A 20,363-nucleotide genomic window follows, 5' to 3' on the forward strand; every position below is an offset into this window, starting at 1 on the left:
CGGTTGCTTCCGCGAAGTGCGTTAAAAAGTAGTAACTGCACACTTCGAAGGCCATTAACCCGCTTATACCATGGTCACTTACAAAAGCAATACATATTAACCAGGTTTTAGTCCTTAATTCTTGTTTTTTTTTTCGATTTGGATCACTTTTCTCATAAACAGCGGACTATATGTTACGTGATGCGGCGCGATGCGCCGCATCACGTAACATATAGTCCGCGTCGCGCAGCACCACCGCTGCAGTCAAGATTCGGCGATATATATATGCTGATCGTCCCGATGGGTTGAATAAACATCAATTCAGAGGGAAAGTTAATCGCTTACCGCTTGTTTTTGCCCAGATGATGAAGCAAAAGGTTGTTTTACAGAAGCCGGCGCAGTGATACAAATCATTTAAGCTAGCCGACCGGAACTTCTTTTTTCACCGTGCGGTTATCAGGTTTTAACGCATACCCAGCAGCCAATCAGAATCGAGTATTCAACCGGACCATGGTATAACCTTAGAGAATCACTTCCAGACTGTGAGTGTGTGCATACATGAATGCGTGAGTGTATGCTGACAGATAATCACTGTTACGGAATCTTGTGGTGTGTCTCTGACATGCCCTAATATGTGGAACTTGGTTTTTAGTTTGGAGATGGTTCATTCCGAACCACACAGAGATGTCTTTCATGGTGCACCCCTCTGGACTCTCGCAGTTCAGATGTGAGATGCTTCTTCCTGGAGCAAAAATGTAGGGACCACCGTCACAGGACCTTTTTTCTTAGATCAATCAGGCACCAAGTCATCCGAAAGAGCAGCCCGTCCTCAACTACACCCCCTGACACAAACCCTGTTAACCCTTGTGCTATCCTAGGCACTTTAACATTGGGAGTTGGGTCATCTAGACCCACTAGACAGTGCTCTGAACCTTTTTTCTTCAATGATTTGTGATCTTCACTGGTGTCCATGGATTACATGAAATCTTTCCACCTTTATCCACCTTTGTCATGGTAGGGAGAACACGTCAATGTAAGGGTGGGGTCATCTAAGACAGCAAAAGGGTCAAGAGGTTCAAGTGACATGGTGGTTTTCAGGACACCAGATCACTGTCTTCTTTTTCTGTCAGTGGAGTGTTTGTTCACTGTGTTATTTTCAACTGCTGCTGCTTTCCTAATAATAGTTCTCTGAGTTTTAGAAAAATGTTCTTCATTGCAAACTTGGGTCATGTTCACTAGTCCAATGTTGGGACTCAAATGTCTTCTGACACCTTCACTTCACAATCTGACCACAAATCTTCAAATCAATTCCTTCCTTGTTCTACTTTTTGTTGTTATTTTGGCCAAAGGTCTGTTGCAAAAACCTTTTTGGAAACACGATCTGATTTAGAGACTCACAGTCAGAGAAGCTCTGAAGCAACAAATCTGTGCTACAAAGGACTTTCCTCTGAACCGCTTCCTTTGCAGTCATGTGACTGCATAATTACTGCACAGCATCACACGAGAGACGGTGCCCAGTTCTCAGCTGGTAATTAAAAGTTTCACATTTTTATTATTGATGACACAGATGTGAAGTGAGCTAAGAATGGAGCTGTAGGCGTCATTCAGGCTGACAGACACCAAGGCCCAGCCAGGGGTTCCTGAGGTACAGAGAACACCCAACTGATGGCTGCACCGGTCCAGGACATTTGCTGTGGTAACCCCTAAGGGAGCAGCTGAAGGAAAAAGGAAGAGTCTGCACTAGAGCCCTGCGCGGGACTATTTTCTTCATCCCGCTCCCGCCCGCGCCCGTTGAATTTTTGACCAATCCCGCCCGCTCCCGCAACGTATGCGTTACACTCCCGCCCGCTCCCGCATTATGTATGTCCACTCCCGCCCGCACCCGCAAAACTCAGAGAATTTAGTCCCGCACAGTAATAGAGATGCATTGATTTTGTATCGTCCCCCGTCCCGCAGGAAAAAAACATGTATTTTTATTGATATTATCAAAGAGATTCATGTCCCTCCTCCAGCCTCATCTTTTGATGCATTCCTCTTGGGTAATGTACAACTTAAATATTAAATATATTTTCACATTCCTGTTCGGTTAAAAGTGTCCGTGTGTGCGCGCGCAGACAGACGGCCTGAAGCGCGCTCTTAGTAAGAGAAGGGGCGGGGCGCACCCCCAACATCAGGTTACATGACAGAGGCCATTGGGCGTCTCTACCTGGTGCCTTCACGGAGCTTCAGTACATAAGAAACCAACAGCTGCACAGCCTAACGAAGTTCGCTTATATATATTCATGAGATATTCATGCCAGCACTGATCCCGCGGGGTTTATTTTTTGCCGCCCGCTCCCGCCCGCAGCACAATCCAAACCGCCCAATCCCGCGAGATTTGGGTTGGGTCCCGCGGGACCCGGCGGGACCCGATCCCAATGCAGCCCTCTAGTCTGCACTTCTGTTTGTAGTAATCTGAGAAGAGACAGACCAGGGTACATTGAAGGTTGGAAATACTAGTGTTTTTTGCATTCATACAAATGTCCATCAGAAACTGTATTGATAATGTTAACAGTAAAGCTACATCCACCCCCCTTCGGTGTGGCAGAAACCCCCACTGTCCCCCTTCTCCTGCCTAGCATGGGTCACAAGACTCAAAACTGATAATTGCTTCAAACCCGACTAAAAGGTCACGTTCACTGCTCTTAGTCAAAGTCACTGATCAAGAGGAACCTCATTGGATAATACAGCAACTTGATTGTTAATGGTGGGAGTCAATTGAAATCTGAGGTCATGGCAGAACTCCCAGCCTTTAAAGGCATGAAACAAGATCTCTGCAACTGTCAAAGCCAACAAACACACATCAAGCTCTGTTTTTTAGTATAGACCAGGGGTCTGCAGCCTTTCCCTCTCAAAGAGCCATTTGGATCAGTTTCCCACAGAAATGAAAAGACGGAGCAGCAACAGTCTTTATCAACGGCATCACTGGTTTTTAAAGTTCTAGAGTAGATGGTCTTTTTTTGGATCCTCTGTCATTTATTGGGTTCAGATGAGAACTATTTCATTAGAGGCCACAAAACCAGCAATTATGTTGTAATGAACCAGCAGTTAATCAGCTTCAACTGTTTTTCTCATCTGGATCAGGAGGTTTTTGGAAAAACGGCGTGTTTATTCTGGGATGTCTCGCCACATTTGAGACTTTGTTGTTTGTTAATTCCTGGTTACATATGAATCCTTCTGGTAAAGTCGTTGAAAGCAAACAAATCTGTTCAGGTGTCATTAAATGCACTGTTTTTTCAGGAACGTCCATTTTCTTAAAGTTCTCCATCCTAGTCCTACCTGGGTCAGAACATTGTTGGGATTACACGCCGGCTGGAGTCGTGGCGGTGAGGCAGGTCGATGATCACACAGAACTTTACTTAGAAAATGTCTACATTTAGATTTGATTGAATCTCAATTCTCAGCCCGTTAGGTTTTAATCTGTTTATTCAAATTATTGATATGAATCTTTCCTGTTTACTGCTGACTGTAGTCATCAGCAGAGGGAACCCGCTTCATGACCAGCAGCTCGCTAGGTTCTGACCCGCTCCATGACCAGCAGCTCACCTGGTTCTGACCCGCTCCATGACCAGCAGCTCACCTGGTTCTGACCGGCTTCAGGGACCAGCAGCTTGCCTGGTTCTGACCTGCTTCAGGGACGAGCAGTTCGCCTGGTTCTGACTCGCTCCATGACCAGCAGTTCGCCTGGTTCTGACTCGCTCCATGACCAGCAGCTCGCCTGGTTCTGACTCGCTCCATGACCAGCAGCTCACCTGGTTCTGACCGGCTTCAGGGACCAGCAGCTCGCCTGGTTCTGACCTGCTTCAGGGACGAGCAGTTCGCCTGGTTCTGACTCGCTCCATGACCAACAGCTCGCCTGGTTCTGACTCGCTCCATGACCAGCAGCTCGCCTGGTTCTGACCCGCTCCCAAAAACACAAGCGCTGGTGGACAGACGACCCGGAGAGGTTCTGCATGATGAGGCTTTGATTCACCTCTCATTCAACATGTACTGTCTTATAGACTCTGGTCGGCGCCACGATAGTTATGTTAAAGAACCGCAGAGAGCCGCAGGCTGCTGATTTCTGGTGTAAACCAATCAGAGAGATCAAGACATGAGTCCATCGCTGATTGGTGGGGGTCCAGATATTCCTGTATGCATGTGGCTAAATTTTGTAACTGCAGCGTTGGAAGAGAGAGTTGAGCAGATGACCATGTCAGATAGAAAGAGTGGATGTGGCCTCAAATGATGAGACCAGATTAAAAGAAAATGACTGACCTTTTGTTAAGAATGTTCCAGTATTATCTGTACAAAAACTACACAGTCCCACTCAGCCCCTCCCAAGTCTGGACTCCTAACGGTGGCCCTCTGATCACAAACCATCACAGTCAGGCAGAGCAGGTCCCTACAGCCCCTCTTACGCCATCCAGCGGCGGCCAAATGCATTGTGGTGCAAACAATCCATTATGTGTCAGATTTTTTCAGCATGATGATTCTTGTAAAATGCAGATTGTCCTGCAAAACTGCTGCTTTTTGGGAGATGCCAAACAGAGGTGCTGAACACTGAACCCTTCAGGTTGTCAGTGGTGTTGCATTCACTGCTGAGAGAACGTGCTGCTGTACGAGTATGGTTACTAAATGAGGCAACACGAGACACTGTTAACCCTTGTGCTATCTTAGATGACCCCACCCTTACATTGACGTGTTCTCCCTACCATGATAAAGGTGGATAAAGGTGGAAAGATTTCATGTAATCCATGGAAACCAGTGAAGATCACAAATCATTGAAGAAAAAAGGTTCAGAGCACTGCCTAGTGGGTCTAGATGACCCAACTCCCAATGGGTCATGGCACATATCTGACTGGTGTCCCAATGGCACAAGGGTTAAAGAAACTGTCCTTTGATCATTGGTGACATGGGTTTTTCAATGTTAACTCAAGCTGCAGTTTACAGATGACCTTTTGACCTTTTCAGCAATAGTTCTCCTATGTTTTATTGCCCAAACTAGGATGAAGAGGTTTTAAAACACACTGTGTCCTTAGCAGATAAGGAAGGATGCTGTTTGAACTGAAAACATGCCCAAAGGGTTTAGTCAAGACATGCCTAATGAACTTTTCATTTGAAGGTGGCACACACCTTTAAAGAAACCAACCCTATGAAGACCATGTGACCTGCTCAGACGCACAAAGCTGACCCACCTGGCACATCTTGGTGTCTGCTGGGGGGGTTTTGGTCACTCCAATCCGCTGCAGCATCACCTGGAGCCTCTGCTCAAAGCTGGCCGTGGTGTCAGACGCATGTTTCTGTAAGATGATCAGCATTTATTTGACGGGAAAGATTGGAAAATGAACAGAGGATACCGTTTGGTCCTTCGTCCTGGCATCTAACATCCTCTTTGTCCACTTCAGCTGCATGTGGAGAAGATATTTACTGGATGTTCAATTCTAAAATAGACGTTTTTCTATCCTGACTCCAGAATTCTAAGATAGTCGTCAGAAGACACTTCTATACTTTAAACAATGTATGGACATAATCGAGAAGGATTATTTATACATGTAAATAGGGGGGGCTGTGGGGCAGCGGTAGGCCGGTCGACCCATGATTGTAAAATTGCAGGTTCAATTCCCGCCTTGCACACCCATGTCTCAAAGTGTCCTTGGGCAAGACACTGAACCCCACCTTGCCTCTGGTGGTAGGCTGGTGCCAGCACTTGGCAGCAGAGCCGCCACCAGTGTGTGAATGTGTGTGTGTGTGTGAACGTGTGGGTGACTGGGTGAATGTGTGTGACTGTAAAGACCTTTGGGCCTTATAGGTAGAAAAGCACTATATAAGTATACACCATTTACCAAATATATCTAAAGATTAAAGTACAAAATAACACATCAAATATAATGTTTTCACTATTTAATGCATTCCAAAGGAAATAAAACAAGAAATGCTGAAAGAAAACACCCCCCTTAAGCTCAATTTACATCTAAATTATAAATTTGACAAAATTCTTTTTCTACATTTGTCAAAGAGAGGAGGTCAAGGCGCAGCTTTGGAACAAGACTGTAAGAATGTTTATTCGTCATGTTTGGCCATCTAACGAGCTCCCAAATGGTTAATTGATGAACGGACCTGGCTTTAGGTAGTTTTGTTCATCATTGTGTGTCATTTCAAACCTCAGCTCACTGCTGTTTGGGTGTGTTTGCCTGCATGTGTATGTGTGCATGTGCTTGTGTGTACATGTGTGTGTACTGCTTCCCTGACCTTGCTGGCCGTGTTGTCCTTGTCCTCCGGCTCTGACCCCGTCAGCAGAATGAGGCTTTGGCTCTTGCCTTCTCGCAGTCTCTTGGCCACTCTCAGCCTCCTCTCTCCGGACAGCTTCCTCCCTGCCTGCACCTCCTCCTCAGGCGGAGGGAGGCTCAGCACAGCAGCTCCCTCTTTGTCCAGGCCAGGGAGTGTAGTGGAGGGGATGTCAGGGCTTGTGGTGATGGTGACAGGGGAGGGCGTGGTCTTCCTTGGAGGCATGGTCGTGGGTAAAGTCTCTGCAGGTGCTGTCACTCCCCCCGCACCGCCTGCACTGCCGGCGCCGATTCCTTCTGTGATGATGGCATCATTACAAAGGTTAGCATCCTCTACTGACCTTGCCCCCCTGTCCTTGTCCCTCTCCTTGGCCTCTCGGAGGGGTCGAATAAGGTCTGCAATGGAGGTTCTTTTGACCTTCACCCCCTCAGCTCCTCCCTCTCCCCCGCTCGCCTTTGCAGCTCGGTTGGCTCGAGGCCTCTTGAAGGCGAAGAAATCCCCAAACTTTTTCTTGATATTTTTTGTGGGTACCGAGGTGGGGGTGGTGGAGGTGGTGACAGAGGTGGGGCAAGGTGAGGAGGTTGCAGGGGGAGGAGCGTCAGGAGAGGTAAGGGGTGTGTCTGGAGATATGACAGGAGGACAGGTGACAGCGGTTACAGTAGATGTGGGGATGACGTCAGATGAGGAGGAAAATGGGGGGGAGGCAGAGAAGGTGAGGCTTGACTCGGAGGGAGAGGCTTGGGCAGGGTTTGACTCCTCCCATCGGCCTTTTCTGCAGCAGGGAAACAGCAGAAAGAGCAACAAACAAAAAGAAACACTCAGTACTACAACTACAGGTCACATGCTCAGGAAATGAGGAGAGTTCATGCAGGGGTACACAGAAACAAACACCCCCCCTCGTTTAAACGCTCGCTTCCACCAAAGCCCAGGAAGTGTCTGTATCTGTGCGCTGACAACACAGTTCTTGTTGTTCTCTTCAAACATCACAAACCTGCTCCAACATTGTTTAAAGTGCCTCTTCAGGTCGATGGCAACCGAATAGACCAGGGGTGTCAAAGTCATTTTCACCGAGGGCCACATCACTTTAGTGGCTGTCCTCGAAGGGCCAGATATAACTTATACATGTAACTAAACAAGTAAACAACTCCTTATTGTTAAATTACTCTATTTATTTACTATAACTTTTTAAAGTGACAAATAGAAAACATATGTTTTCTTGTTACTTTAGCATAAATCCTATTAAATATGATTCTGTCAGGTTAGGTTATATGGTCAGTGTTTAAGTCCTAAAGTATAGTTGCCCAATCCAAGATTTCAAGTCCAATTCCCCCTAAATATGAATAACTACACACCAATTTTTATTTTTTATTTTAAGAAATTAAAAACTTTTATGCTCTCGTGAGGCCTTGAGTTTGACACATGTGGAATAGACACTGTTCAAAGAAAATGTAGAGCTGTTTGGCATCTGCGACAGCTTTCTGCTTAACTGTTGTTGTTCATAGAAAGAATAAAAGCAAAGAAACGCTTGTCATGGGTGTCATTGTGAGTTCAAACATTGTGATGTCATATTGAATAAAGTATATTTACCAACAGAAAATGCATAAATTTATATTTTACTAAAGGATCACCAATGACTGTATTTGAGAATTCTCCAAATTTGCCAATTGTGGTGTTCTCTATCAAATATGTATTGTATTTGTAAATCTGTATACTTTGAGAATACGTTTTGTTATTCATTTGCATGTTTTTTGGAAATGAGGTAGGGTAGGGCACTGGACTTTGATGGTGGGAGTACTGGGTTTAGTTGGGAAAGTAAGGACTTAAGGTAAAGGGGGTGAAAGTTTATAAGATTTTTCTTCTTCTCGCTCCCTTTTGGACTTGTGTTTATATAATTTTGTCTTTTCTTGTTTTATATAATTTTATTGTTTTATATAATTTTTGTCTTATTTTGTTATATTATACTTGTTTTCACTTGTCCAAAATAAAAAGGTAGAATAATTTTTTTTTACAAATTGTACAGTGTTGGGCTTTATGCAGAACTTCCACCTGTGGACGTCTGGTCCTCATATCACCTCATGGAGTCTGTTTCTAACAGTGTGAGCAGACATGTGCACATTTGTGGCCTGCTGGAGGTGATTTTACAGGGCTCTGGTAGTGCTTCTCCTCCTGTACACAGAAGGAGGTAGTGGTCCTGATGCAGAACTATTGCCCTCCTACGGCCTTCTCCACATCTCCTGATAAACTGGCCTGTCTCCTCCAGTCACTATGCTGACAGACACGGCAAACCTTCTTGCCATAGCTCGGTTTGATGTGTCGTTCTAGATGAGTTGCACCACCTGGGCCACTTGTGTGGATTGTAGACTCCGTCTCATGGTCCTACTGGAGTGACAATTCACCAAAGTCACCAAAACATCAGCCAGAAAGCATAAGCACAGAGAAGTTGTCTGTGGTCACCACTTGCAGACCCACTCCTTCATTGGAGGTGTCTTGCTGATCAGCTATTCTTTCCACATGTTGACTGTTCCACTCGGACAAAAACATGAGACATTGATTGTCAGTCAGTGTTGCTTCCTAATTAGGTTTGATGACACAGACTTGTAATTGACCTGAGTAACATTAAGTTGTTTAGGTGTTCCCTTTATTTTTTGAGTAGTGTATTTATTATAGACAGCAGTTTCCTCAACTCAAAACATGGAAGATTTAAATTGCTGATGAAGAATTTATTTTTTAAGTATTTTTTCTTAGAAACAGTTAGTGACTGGCAACTGTAGCACCCTCCACGGGCTAACTGTCACTGGCTTTGCTCATGTCTAGTGATGCATCACTGGCTCATAATAATAATAAACTAATAATAAACTTTATTTGTATAGCACCTTTCAACATGCCTGGTTATTAAGAGCTCTGGATGTTAAAACCAGACTGAATCCAGACACCTGCGTAAAATCTGGATTTTAAAAACATCCTGCGGTTTAAAAGACACATATAGCTGAATATCATCAGCATAAAAATGATGAGAAATATCATTAAAAGAGCTTAAAATATGCTGCAAAGGCAGCAGATATCAAATGAACAATAAAGGTCCCAAAACTGAGCCTTGTGGGACACCAGAAGTGAGGGATGCAGAAGAGGACTTAAACTTTGAAAATCAAAGAACATCAGATCTACCAGTCAGATATGCGGAGAATCAGTTTCAAGCGGAACCGGAGACCCTGACCCAGTTTTCTAGCTTGTCCAATAAGACGTAATGGTCAACAGTGTCAATGGCTGCAGTCAAGTCCAGTAACAGTAGCACAGAGCATTTTCCTGCATCAATCTGCATCAGGATGTCATTAGTGACTCTGAGAAGGGCTGTTTCAGTGGAGTGAGCTCTGCCAAAACCTGACTGAAACTGATAGAAAATGCCATGACTGTCCAGAGTAGTTGTAAGTTGGTTAGCAACAACTTTTTCTAAAATTTTGGACATGAATGGAAGGTTACTGGTGGAAATGAATAACTGCTCAAGAGGGAGGGGTCAAGTCTAGGTTTTTAAGGAAAGGAAGGACAACAGCTTTCTTAAAGTGCTCAGGAACTTGAACAGACAGCAAGGATGAGTTAATTATTGACAGGAAACAGGGACCCATGGACTGGAAGACATATTTGAGCAGAGATGTAGGAAGCACGTCGAGAGAGCAAGAGGATGACTTCATTGTGCCAACTAATCTGGCTAGCTCAGGGAGAAAGACAGTTGAGAACGTGTCTAAAATCACAGGCCAAGGTGGACTAGGACCAGAACCAGAACCAGCTGTCTGACACAGAGAGCTTCTCACAGATCTGACTTTTTCAATAAAAAATGATCAAAACTTATCACAGTCATCATTTGAATGGATGGGAACGGCAGGTGGAATGGTGTTGAATAGCACCTTAGGATTACCTCTGCTTTTGGAAATGAGATTGGTGAAGTAAGCAGCCCTCCCATCTCATCGGCTCATCTGAATAGAAAGTTTTTTGCTCCACCTTTCCAGAGTTGAGATTATGCTTAGCTGCTATTTTAGCTTAATTTTTGCTAGCATTTGTTACATAGTGACCGGGATAGGCTCCGGCAGCCCCGTGACCCCGAAAGGGATAAACGGTATAGAAAATGAATGAATGAGTTGTGTGTAATGGGTGGCTGTGCTTGTGCACATTGGCTGAACTCACAGTGCATAGTCAGGGATGATTCTCTTGGTGAAGAATTCTTCCACTCCTTCATCCACTCTGCCAATCACTTCGCTGGACTCATTGTCTTCCTTGGACGCCGCCTCCTGCAGGAACACAAGTGAACAGCAGACCATAAGAAACTGTTCACCTGTAGTGTTACTTAGCCAGATGATGGGGAATGCTTTAACTCACAAACTGTTTTGTGCTTTAGCCTGATGTGGACTAAATGTTTTTCCAAAACACACAAGATGGTGGGATAAATATGGACAGAGAGTCTGACTAAGCTGACATAAACCTGCAATATTATCTGTCAACCAGACTAACACAATGAAATAAATAAATAATTTAAATTTAAAATTGACTTTCCTCTGTGCTAAGACTACAGAAAATATCAGATTTGCTGGGAGGATTATTGGTTCCAGCCTTCCCTCCATTCAGGACCTGTACCAATCCAGGGTCAGGAAGCGGGCTGGCAGAATCGTGAAGACCCCTCTCACTGCCTTTTCAGCCTCCTCCCGTCAGGGCGGTGCTTTAGGACAACGCACACCAAAACCACTCGCCCCCGAGCTGTCACTCTGATGAACTCCTGACTCCAGACCACAGAACTGTCACACCAGAACTACTGCTGCATTTTACTTATTCATTTTTTTTTATTTAGTTATGTTTATTTATTCCTATGTCTACCTTATATTACTTTCTTTTTTATTATTTATCCTTTTTTGTCTTACCCCCTCACACTTTCTCATGCCTTGCTAGTTTGCACGAGAGCAAGACACCGAAGACAAATTCCTTGTACAAGCGCTGTACTTGGCTAATAAAGCTGATTCTGATTCTGCTCTGTAATGTGTGGAAGAATCACTGTTTCCCCCAGACTGAAAACCTTCATTAGGGTATGTGAGACCCACCTTCAACCCAGCTTATCCCTGCTTACTGGTGTCTGAAGCAAAGTGAATCCAAAGAGCTTAACGGTGAAAGTGAGAGCGATCCAGCTGTAGGATGGCTTTGGTCAATACCACCAGCAGCTGCTGACCACATTACCCAAAAAAAGTGCTGCACTTTACCAACACCAAGCCCCTACCTTCAACTTCTGGAGTTTGATACAAACCAGGAATTGTTGCAGTTCTTCCAAAGACAATGAACAAATTCTCATGGACTCCATTGTAAAGATTGTCTAAATGTGTGCCAAACATAAATGTGTGTACAGCCTGGTGTGAATTCACAGGTCTGAACAGCCAACAGTGTAGATCATGATTATACATGGATATTGTTTACTATCAAAGGCTTAAAAAGCGTGAAATGAAAAACAGTTTGGTGAGGATAGGAAAACATTCTTTAAAAATGCAGTGAAGATCTGCACCTAGTGTGTTCCACAGTGGTGAGGTCTGTGAAAATGTACTGTTCTGCATGGGTCTGCACCTCCTCCTTGCCGCCACCTGTCCCTTTTTGCTTGGTGCCAACAGGTCGCTCTCTGTTCTGGCTCTGTTTCCCTTCAAACAGACCCGATCTGGAGGTCACCAACAGCTGAACACAAACCTGTGTACCTCCATTCATGAGCAACATCTTATAGTGCATACACTACTATTTGGGATAAAAACGAACATTTATAAGAATTGAATTTAAAAAAATGTTCTTAAGCTCTAAAGATGTTGAGGGCTGCACTTAAACAGAGGACAAATGCGTTTCCCCTCTGTTTTGTGACTTTGACTAAATGCATTCCTCTTATTGCAGTTTCTGCACATTGCTGGAGTCGTGACACACCTCTTCATCACAGCTGCACTGAGTTCGTGCAGCGTAGGTCTGCTTCAGAGTGCAGCAGGACGCCTCTGTTATTTTTCAAAGACCATTGTACTGGTGCTACGTTAAACATTCGTCTGAGCTGGGAATCAGTTAACCTAACAAAGAAAACACCTTTTCTTGTGTACGCAAAAACTGTCCACACATCTGGTAATCCTGAGACACGGAGTGGCTGGAACATGTGCTGAAACAAACATTCCTAGAAGCAGAAGTCATGTTCTTCTGTCATCAAACACGTCACGTGTGTTTGTGTCTTCCTCTCCACTGCTTTTTCTCATGCAGTAGCACCCAGATCCCGTCAGATGGACACCAATGGTATGCTTAAGATCATTTTGGGGTGGGGGTGGGGGTGGGGTTGGGCTTAAAGTTGACATGGCTGAGCACAATATTCAAACCTCGATGAAAGACAGCTGATCGACCACGTCCAACAGCTTCACATTACCTTGTTTTAATCAACGCAAAGTTTAATTGTAAAAAAAAAAAGTAATATAAATAAATCTTTGCAATCTGCCTTTTGTTTTGATTTGTATTCTGCAGAAAGTCTGCAAACGTAGATGATATAAAAATCTATCTTCAACAACAGAATACAAAAATACACATAATCTTTAGATTGACCACAACACATGCAAAACTCTCATTGATGCTGTCAGGTCCAACATATACAAAACACTGTGCTTAAAATAGGCTTCCATACGTTGGAAAAAGAGGTTAACTTAACTACTCAGACCTACACCAGGCTCCAGACTAACTTTTTTCACTAGGAGCACAGTGGCCCCCAACTGAAAATTTAGGGGCACAACCAGAAAATGTAGGGGCGCATACCGTAAATCAACATGCAAACCAAATCTACTCATTTCCACTGTTTTACTAATAAATACTTTAATAATAGATGCAGAAATTACAATGTGCTGTTTCAAATTCAGTGTCACATTTTAATCTGCACTTTTGAAGATGCAACAACAAGGTAAACTGACAGACGAAGGTAAACTGTAAAAGAACGAGCGCTGTTCACTGGAGATCAGAACAATCGATACAGATACCTGAGATCAGAGAGGCTCAAAAACTGATGGAAATGTATGTTGGTGACAGCAAATAAGTGCAGCCAAGACGCACAATAAGGGTGTTTGAGATCACCCAGGTGGACGCAACGCTGCGCAGATCACCTGGTGTGAGACGTATATTTTTGTTTTTGCTCCAACATCACCTGTCAATCATCACAAAAATATCAGGAGAAGCGGGCGGGAGCAGCAAGGCCCCAACCTACCGAACGCAGCTGAAAATTTAGTACTGAACTGAATGAAAGTTGCTCTTATGACTACAAAACAATGCATTATGGGACATGTGTCCTGATGGTTTTTGCAGTTTAGTGATCATTTAAAATAATTTAAAATACCAATTGATTAAAAAAAGGCTACATACATTACAAAACATTCCAATAAATAGAAAATATATAATAACACAGATCATACTAAGGGGGAGAGGAATATTAAGAATAAAATTGAACTAAATTTAACTCCAACTTCCTGTTCTCCTTCAGTCTGGCTACAGATTTACCTTCAACCCCCCCCAACGATCCAGGCCTGGCGCTGGTTCATCTTAAACACGTCTATCGTTGCATTTTCAACACGTATTTTAGGTGCGTCTAAGACTAAATCTTGTTGTTGCTCGCACGTGTTTAAAATTCAAGCCCCGTTAGCTGTCACGCATGTAGGTGTGGGACATTTATTCTCCTCAGCTGACCCGACTCCCGCAGGAGCGGTGTGCTGCCGTAACAGCCGTGCATGAGAACAGTTTGGTCGGGGTTGATACGACGCCGCCAGTGGCGCCTAACCATTACCTTAACCCTCCTCCGGGTCTGTGCGGCCCAGAAAAAAGTTCAGCTCGGACTGCATGCATTTAGAAAATTACAAGCAATTAAATACGTTCTAAAAAGTAAAGTAAGGAACTCCTTAATGTGGTCTGTGGAGGGGGCTGTCAGGTTTCCTGCCCAAATGTTCCTCTGCTTTCAAGCCCGGTCATTTTCACGCCCCAAAGAGTCATTTACCCCACTGTGATTGGTTGGTTCAACAGCTCCGCGCATGACAATGAAAAGGTGTCATTCATAGAACTGGTGGGCCGCATTAACATTAAACTTTCGTATTAAGGCGGGGGCCGCAAAATATCATCTTGGAGACCGCAAATAGCCCGCGGACCGCGAGTTTGAGACCCCTGCTGTACACTCTGGCACTGGTACACTAGCCGCAGGTCGGAAGAACGAATCAATTGTTCGCTTGCTCATAGCTCAGACGCACATATCAGGTTGTGATGATATTTGTCTCCGTTTCCTTCCCACAGATGTTAATACGCGCTCGATTATCTCTAGGCCCCTCCCCCTCCACGCATTTAGCCACTTACAGTGACCATTCTTTATTCTTCTCACACGCAGTGGCCGCCTCACAGACAGGCATCACTCAATGACACGCAAGTGTGTGCTCGTGTGTGCTCGCGTCTCATTGAATATTTTATTGCTCATTTCATTGATCATTGACGTGCCCCTTCCACGTTTAATGTATAAAAAATACGGAGGGTGGGGGAGGCAAATTTACTGGTAGCACATGTGCGACTGGATGTAAAATTCAGTCGCACACTCTCAAATTTTGGTCGCAAAATGCGACCATTTGGTCGCAGTCTTGAGCCCTGTACACATTCCTTCTGTTTTCCAAACATCTATGAGCCTGCAGAAGTCTGGGTAGAGGCTCTGAATCTGAACAGCAGTGGTCTCGTTTTGGTCGCAAGTTAACCGATTTGACCAACATAAAATCAAAGCGTGGTCTTGTCTAGGAATGGTGGTTAAGAGGGCATATATATTTTTAGGGATGGTCGTGGCTACTCTGGACCATCTCTGCAACTTGGAACTCTGGAATAACACACACAGGACACTGTACTTACAAATATACTGTCTACATAATGATTTTAAATGTTGAGATGATTATGCCTCAGACTTAAGACCTCATATGGACCAACCAGCACTCAGACCAGTCGGCCACCTTCACCATAAACCACTCACAAGGTAACCAGCCCCTTTTGACTGAGATGTTAGTCAAAGGGGGCGGGCCCTGTCCACAGACGTACTCAAATGTTAAAAACATACCTGTTGGCTCCAAAAATCTTCACACACAAACGTTTCAACATGTAGACAATACAACTACAGCTCACACACACACACACACACACACACACACTTCTGCATACACAGCTACTTCTGCTGAGTTGGTTTGATAAATGACCCTTTCTCATCAAAACCCAAACTGAAACCCAGATGCTAGCAAGAAAAACGCTGATTCCCTCACCACCCCCTAGCTCTTGAGCAGTACACCCCCAGACAAAGTGATGGTGGGAGTCGACACAGTAGCCCGTCATGAAGCGCCACTCCCAGCAGCCCTGGGTTCAGAAACCTGACTAAATATGTGGAGAAGGGGCTGCATTATCACAGGACTGAGTCAGGGTTGGAGCATCTTTTTGCTCTTTTTTTTCCAGATCAGTTAATGCTGGAACCAGACATTAGTCAAACGGACTAAAACATAACTGTTGGATTTTCAAAGTGGAAACCTTTTTCAGTCTTTTTTTTGCTATATAGTAAAAACAAAGTTCATGCAGTCCTAAACCCGATCCAGCTAAAGGTTCTCAAAGTTTTTGTCGCAGAGGGTCAAATTACTTAGGGAACTTGACATTAGACTGGAGGGCAATTTTGGTGAAAAAACAGGATAAACAGAAAAAGTTGTTTTTAATAACTTTAATGACCAAATGTCATTTGTACAGTTAACCAGGCCCTCCAGATGTTTTCCCAGTCGGAGGTTGCTGCCCAGATTTTCTACTTGTTTAGTAATTGTATCATTTGACAAACTTATTTCTTCGAACTATTTCTTTAGCTCTGGACAAACAATGTCAGCTCCTTTCAGCATTTATTCTTTTTACAAACTCCCCGTCACTGAAGGGCTATCTACGCCGGACCGTTTCCAAAGCCACAGCGTAGCTACTAGCTTCTGTCCCAGCTTCTCCTCCTAGTAGTTGTTGGAGCTCATTGGTGCGCTCCTCGCTGGTAAATTTGTCATAGTTTTTATGATTTGCAACATAGTGACGATTTATATTGAATACTTTGAAGGTTGCATTTATCTGCTTACAAATAAGGGACATGACTTTATCCAGTAAGCATTTGTCCACTTAGCTTGAAAACACTTTTTCTCCCAGCCAACACAACATTTTTCCTCAAAGGAACCTGCTCTGGCTCTCTTTCTGAGTCCATTTCTACTATTTCTATGTCACTGCCTTTCGCAGAGGCAGTGACATATACAATATACAGCTGGTTTACAGTAATAACCATCAATTAGGATTTATTTAGGGCCAGAAAAAAACCTTCCCGCAGGCCGCCATTGGTCCCCGGGCTGCACTTTGAGAACCCCTGAGCTAAAGGGTATGGCATTAATGATGTGAAATTCTCAGAGAACAGAGTGAAGCTCAGAAGAACCCTTCAGGACGATCACCTTAACCACATCTGAGCTTAGAGCCAGTGTGCATGTGGGGCCATGCACAGCAGGAAGCTTTTGACAAAAGGGGTTTCTGACAAGGTCAACGGCCTGGCTCATGATTACGCCTACAGGACCACACTGGTCTTAGCCGGTCAAACAGCTGTGGGCCTGGTGGTGTTCTGGTACCAGTTCACAAAGCTTTTCTGTTGAAGGACATTGCAGAGAAAAGATTTCTTCAAGCAAAAGATGATTTCTGGCAGCATTGAGGATGTGTGAGGGTTCTGAGAAACATCTCTGTGCCTTGTCAGGGTTTCTGGTCACCAACCAGAAAACGTGGGTCTATTCATGAACTCCAAAGGCTCCTCATGGGACTCATGAGACCCAAAACAATAAAACAAGCAGAGAAGAGATGAAACTCAAGGTTTGGAGCACAGATGCATCAATAAATTGACGAGCAGTTAAGGATCAGAAGATTTTTTTCATGATGGGATATGAACCGAGGGTCGACTGACAAGTCTTCATGTCTGCATGCATTTTTCCCTAGTGTTTAAATCTTTTTAAATCGTCTCTTTACAGTTAAAATAAAAAGTCAAGCCGTTAAATAAAGGCACAATGACATAGATGAGGTCAACTGTCAAACTGTCCAACAAGAACCCCAAAAGAGTTACTGAATTAATTGTCAGCTCACCTTTGGTTGACATAAATAGGCTCTTTTTTCCATTATTTTCTCACTAAAGGCCCGTTCACACCGGGACGAATTTCGCGCGCGATTTTCGCCGACGTTTACGCCTCGTGACTAAACAAAGGGCACCAATGAGAGCGTGCACACCGACGCGTAAAAAGGCCACGCGTCAAAGCGTCAAAAAAAAAAAAAACGCCTCGGGTTCGTTTTTTTTTTTTTGACGCGTCGAAATCTATTCGACCAATCAGAATGGCGCTTTTGCACACGTGTCTGGAGCTTCTGAAGTTATAGTAAAACACAACTTGGGAGCGCTCAAACACAAAACTGCCTTGCTGAGCACATATACCAGCGAAGAAGATAGACGCCGAGTTGCATCTACACTGCCGCAAAGAAATAATGACGGACATTCTAAAATATCCCCGAACTCGAAATATTCATGTTTTCTTTGTATGATTCTGACAAGCGCGTAAATTCTTGCTCTGTTTTTCTGAGCGAAAAGCGACTTTAAGAAGTGTAAAGTTGCGCAGCGCCACCTTGTGTACAGGAGTATTTCTGTTTTACATTAAGCGCCATCTAATGTCAGGGAAGGAAATTGCATGTTCGCTCGGCTCATCGTCAGCGAAAATCGCCTGGGTGTGAACACAAAAAACGAGGCGAAAAAGGCTGGCGAATAACGGCTGGCGAATATTCGTCCCGGTGTGTATGGGCCTTAAGTCTCTTTTTCAACCGCTAGTGGACACTGACAGCAACGCAGAAGAAAACATGCCGTCAAAAAATAACATGGATCTTCAGAATCAGAATCTGACCTTTCACCTTCTGAACTTTACAATAATTATTTTTTTTATTTGCAACAAGAAAATACTGTTCTTGCTTTTATTTTTTCTTCCTTGGACTAATGTGGGACAGCAAATCATCACACTGAGTTACAGAGACAGAAGTACTACTGAAAGCGCCATCGTTCAGATGCAGCAGAAAGTAAAAAAAAAATGTCTGAATGATTTCAGAAACCCAGACATGGAGACGCACTTACCCAAGGTTTTATAGAGCACTTTAAAATAAATAAACCTGATCTCTCCACATTATCAGCGGATGGAAACGTAACACCACATTGAATATAATGTGTCCTGTGTGGAATTTGCACACGTGCAGATGTACAACAGCAAAATAAATCAATTGAACATGAGTAAATGCCATCTGGGCTACTTTTCAAGAAGAAATGTGTGTAAACAGGCTCAGTGTTGAGAAAGTGAATGTGATTGTTCTGCTCCTCCAAATGACAAAACTCACACATGGTGTCAGAAATGGGATGATGTTAAGGCCAACACGGCTAAGCCAACCTCCAGCCAATCAGACTCTGACCTCTGTGAAAAGTTATCTACACAGAGCACAACCCACAATCCTTCACTCTGTGAGGGGGAGGCCTACTGTCGTCATCATAAACAACTCTTCTCCTTCACTGTAATGAACTGTGGACTGTACCAAGGTGTCTAGGGCAAAACCAGGTTTTCCTGGAGAAGAAGAGTGTTTACACAAACACGTGCACACGCATACATGCACACTCACACGGGAAAGACGTGTTTTCATTTTCTCAGTAAAGGTGGTAAGAATGGACAAAGGTAATGTAGAAACATGAATAATTGAGTTTGAGAGAGCATCCTCACAAGTAACACAGATGGGGGGAGGGGGGCATCACCATGAAATCAGGAAATACCACTCCCAGCACATACATGTACACACACACGCTCCGACACACACGCATCAAATGTGACTTCATGCAGCCAGAAGATGCAATGGTACAAATGGCCCCCAGTCATACCTTGATAATGAAGATAGATAGATAGATAGATAGATAGATAGATAGATAGATAGATAGATAGATAGATAGATAGATAGATAGATAGATAGATAGATAGATAGATAGATAGATAGATAGATAGATAGATAGATAGATAGATAGATAGATAGATAGATAGATAGATAGATAGATAGATAGATAGATAGATAGATAGATAGATAGATAGATAGATAGATAGATAGACAGACAGACAGACAGATAGACAGATAGACAGAGGCTCATTTGTACCATTTGCCCTCGTCTCCCTCCTCTCTGCAGTCTTGTTGCCGCTGCATTTTTCTGTTGGTTTGTGTGTACTGGTGTGTGTTTGTCCGTGCGCTCCTACCTGAGGCCTGGAAGAGGGGGGCTGTGTGTGTGTGCGTCGTGGTCGTGGTCGGGTGGCGGTGTAGTGCCTCAGCGTCTGTCCCTGGGAGGGTAGAGGCTCCATAGGAGAAGCAGGGAATCCAGCGCCGGGGAGGGGGCCTGGGCTGGGGCCGCGGATGGGAGACTCTCTCCTCTGGAAGTCAGCTACCTCCCCCTTTTCCTCCCCCAGTGGAGCTCGAGTGGAGATGGAGCAAAGAGGAGGGAGACCGGGGAGAGGGATGAACGATGCTCCTCTGACTCTTGATGGTGCTTCTGCAGCATCCGCTGGCACCACCTCCCCCTCCATCCACCTCCTTCCTCTCTCTACTGAGGGGGAGGGGGACAAGGAAGTAAAAGGGGAAGGGGAGGGACTAGAGGATTTGAGTGGCAGTGAGGTCGCCGTTAGCAGTGGCGGGAAGGTGTCCTCCTCTGCAGAGCCCCCTCCCCTCTGCCTCTCTGTTCTACTGCCTCTGCTCTGCTGCTCCCAGTCGGCCTCCAACAGACCTGAAAATCAAACAACATGGCTCTAGGAGGAGAAACAGGGGGGCTAGGAGACACAGACGTGGAGGGAGGAGGAGCTCCTGTGAAACGCATAATAAGTGTCATCTGTGTGGGTAGTGGCGTTGGGAAGAGCGCGCATGCATGCTGGAGGCAGCAGATGGATGTGATCTGCACAGACGAGCTCAGTCATCCTCCTGTCCTGCAGAGCCAACAGTCCAACCGA

At 44.5% G+C, this 20,363-nt stretch overlaps 1 protein-coding gene across 1 annotated transcript in view; it reads right to left on the reverse strand.

Annotated features, from left to right (window-relative positions):
- The window catches only part of LOC101166454 (capping protein, Arp2/3 and myosin-I linker protein 2), an 80,779-nt gene that overhangs the window by 15,257 nt on the left and 45,159 nt on the right, over positions 1-20,363 (reverse strand). Inside the window, exons 31-34 of the mRNA XM_023955527.1 lie at positions 19,623-20,143; positions 10,462-10,565; positions 6,250-7,057; positions 5,196-5,300 (exon numbers count right to left, since the gene is read on the reverse strand). Of these exons, the coding sequence (XP_023811295.1) occupies positions 5,196-5,300; positions 6,250-7,057; positions 10,462-10,565; positions 19,623-20,143 (1,538 nt within the window). The remainder of the gene's footprint in view (positions 1-5,195; positions 5,301-6,249; positions 7,058-10,461; positions 10,566-19,622; positions 20,144-20,363) is intronic.

This window comes from Oryzias latipes, chromosome 6 (assembly GCF_002234675.1).
Source record: "Oryzias latipes chromosome 6, ASM223467v1".
Lineage (NCBI taxonomy): Eukaryota > Metazoa > Chordata > Actinopteri > Beloniformes > Adrianichthyidae > Oryzias > Oryzias latipes.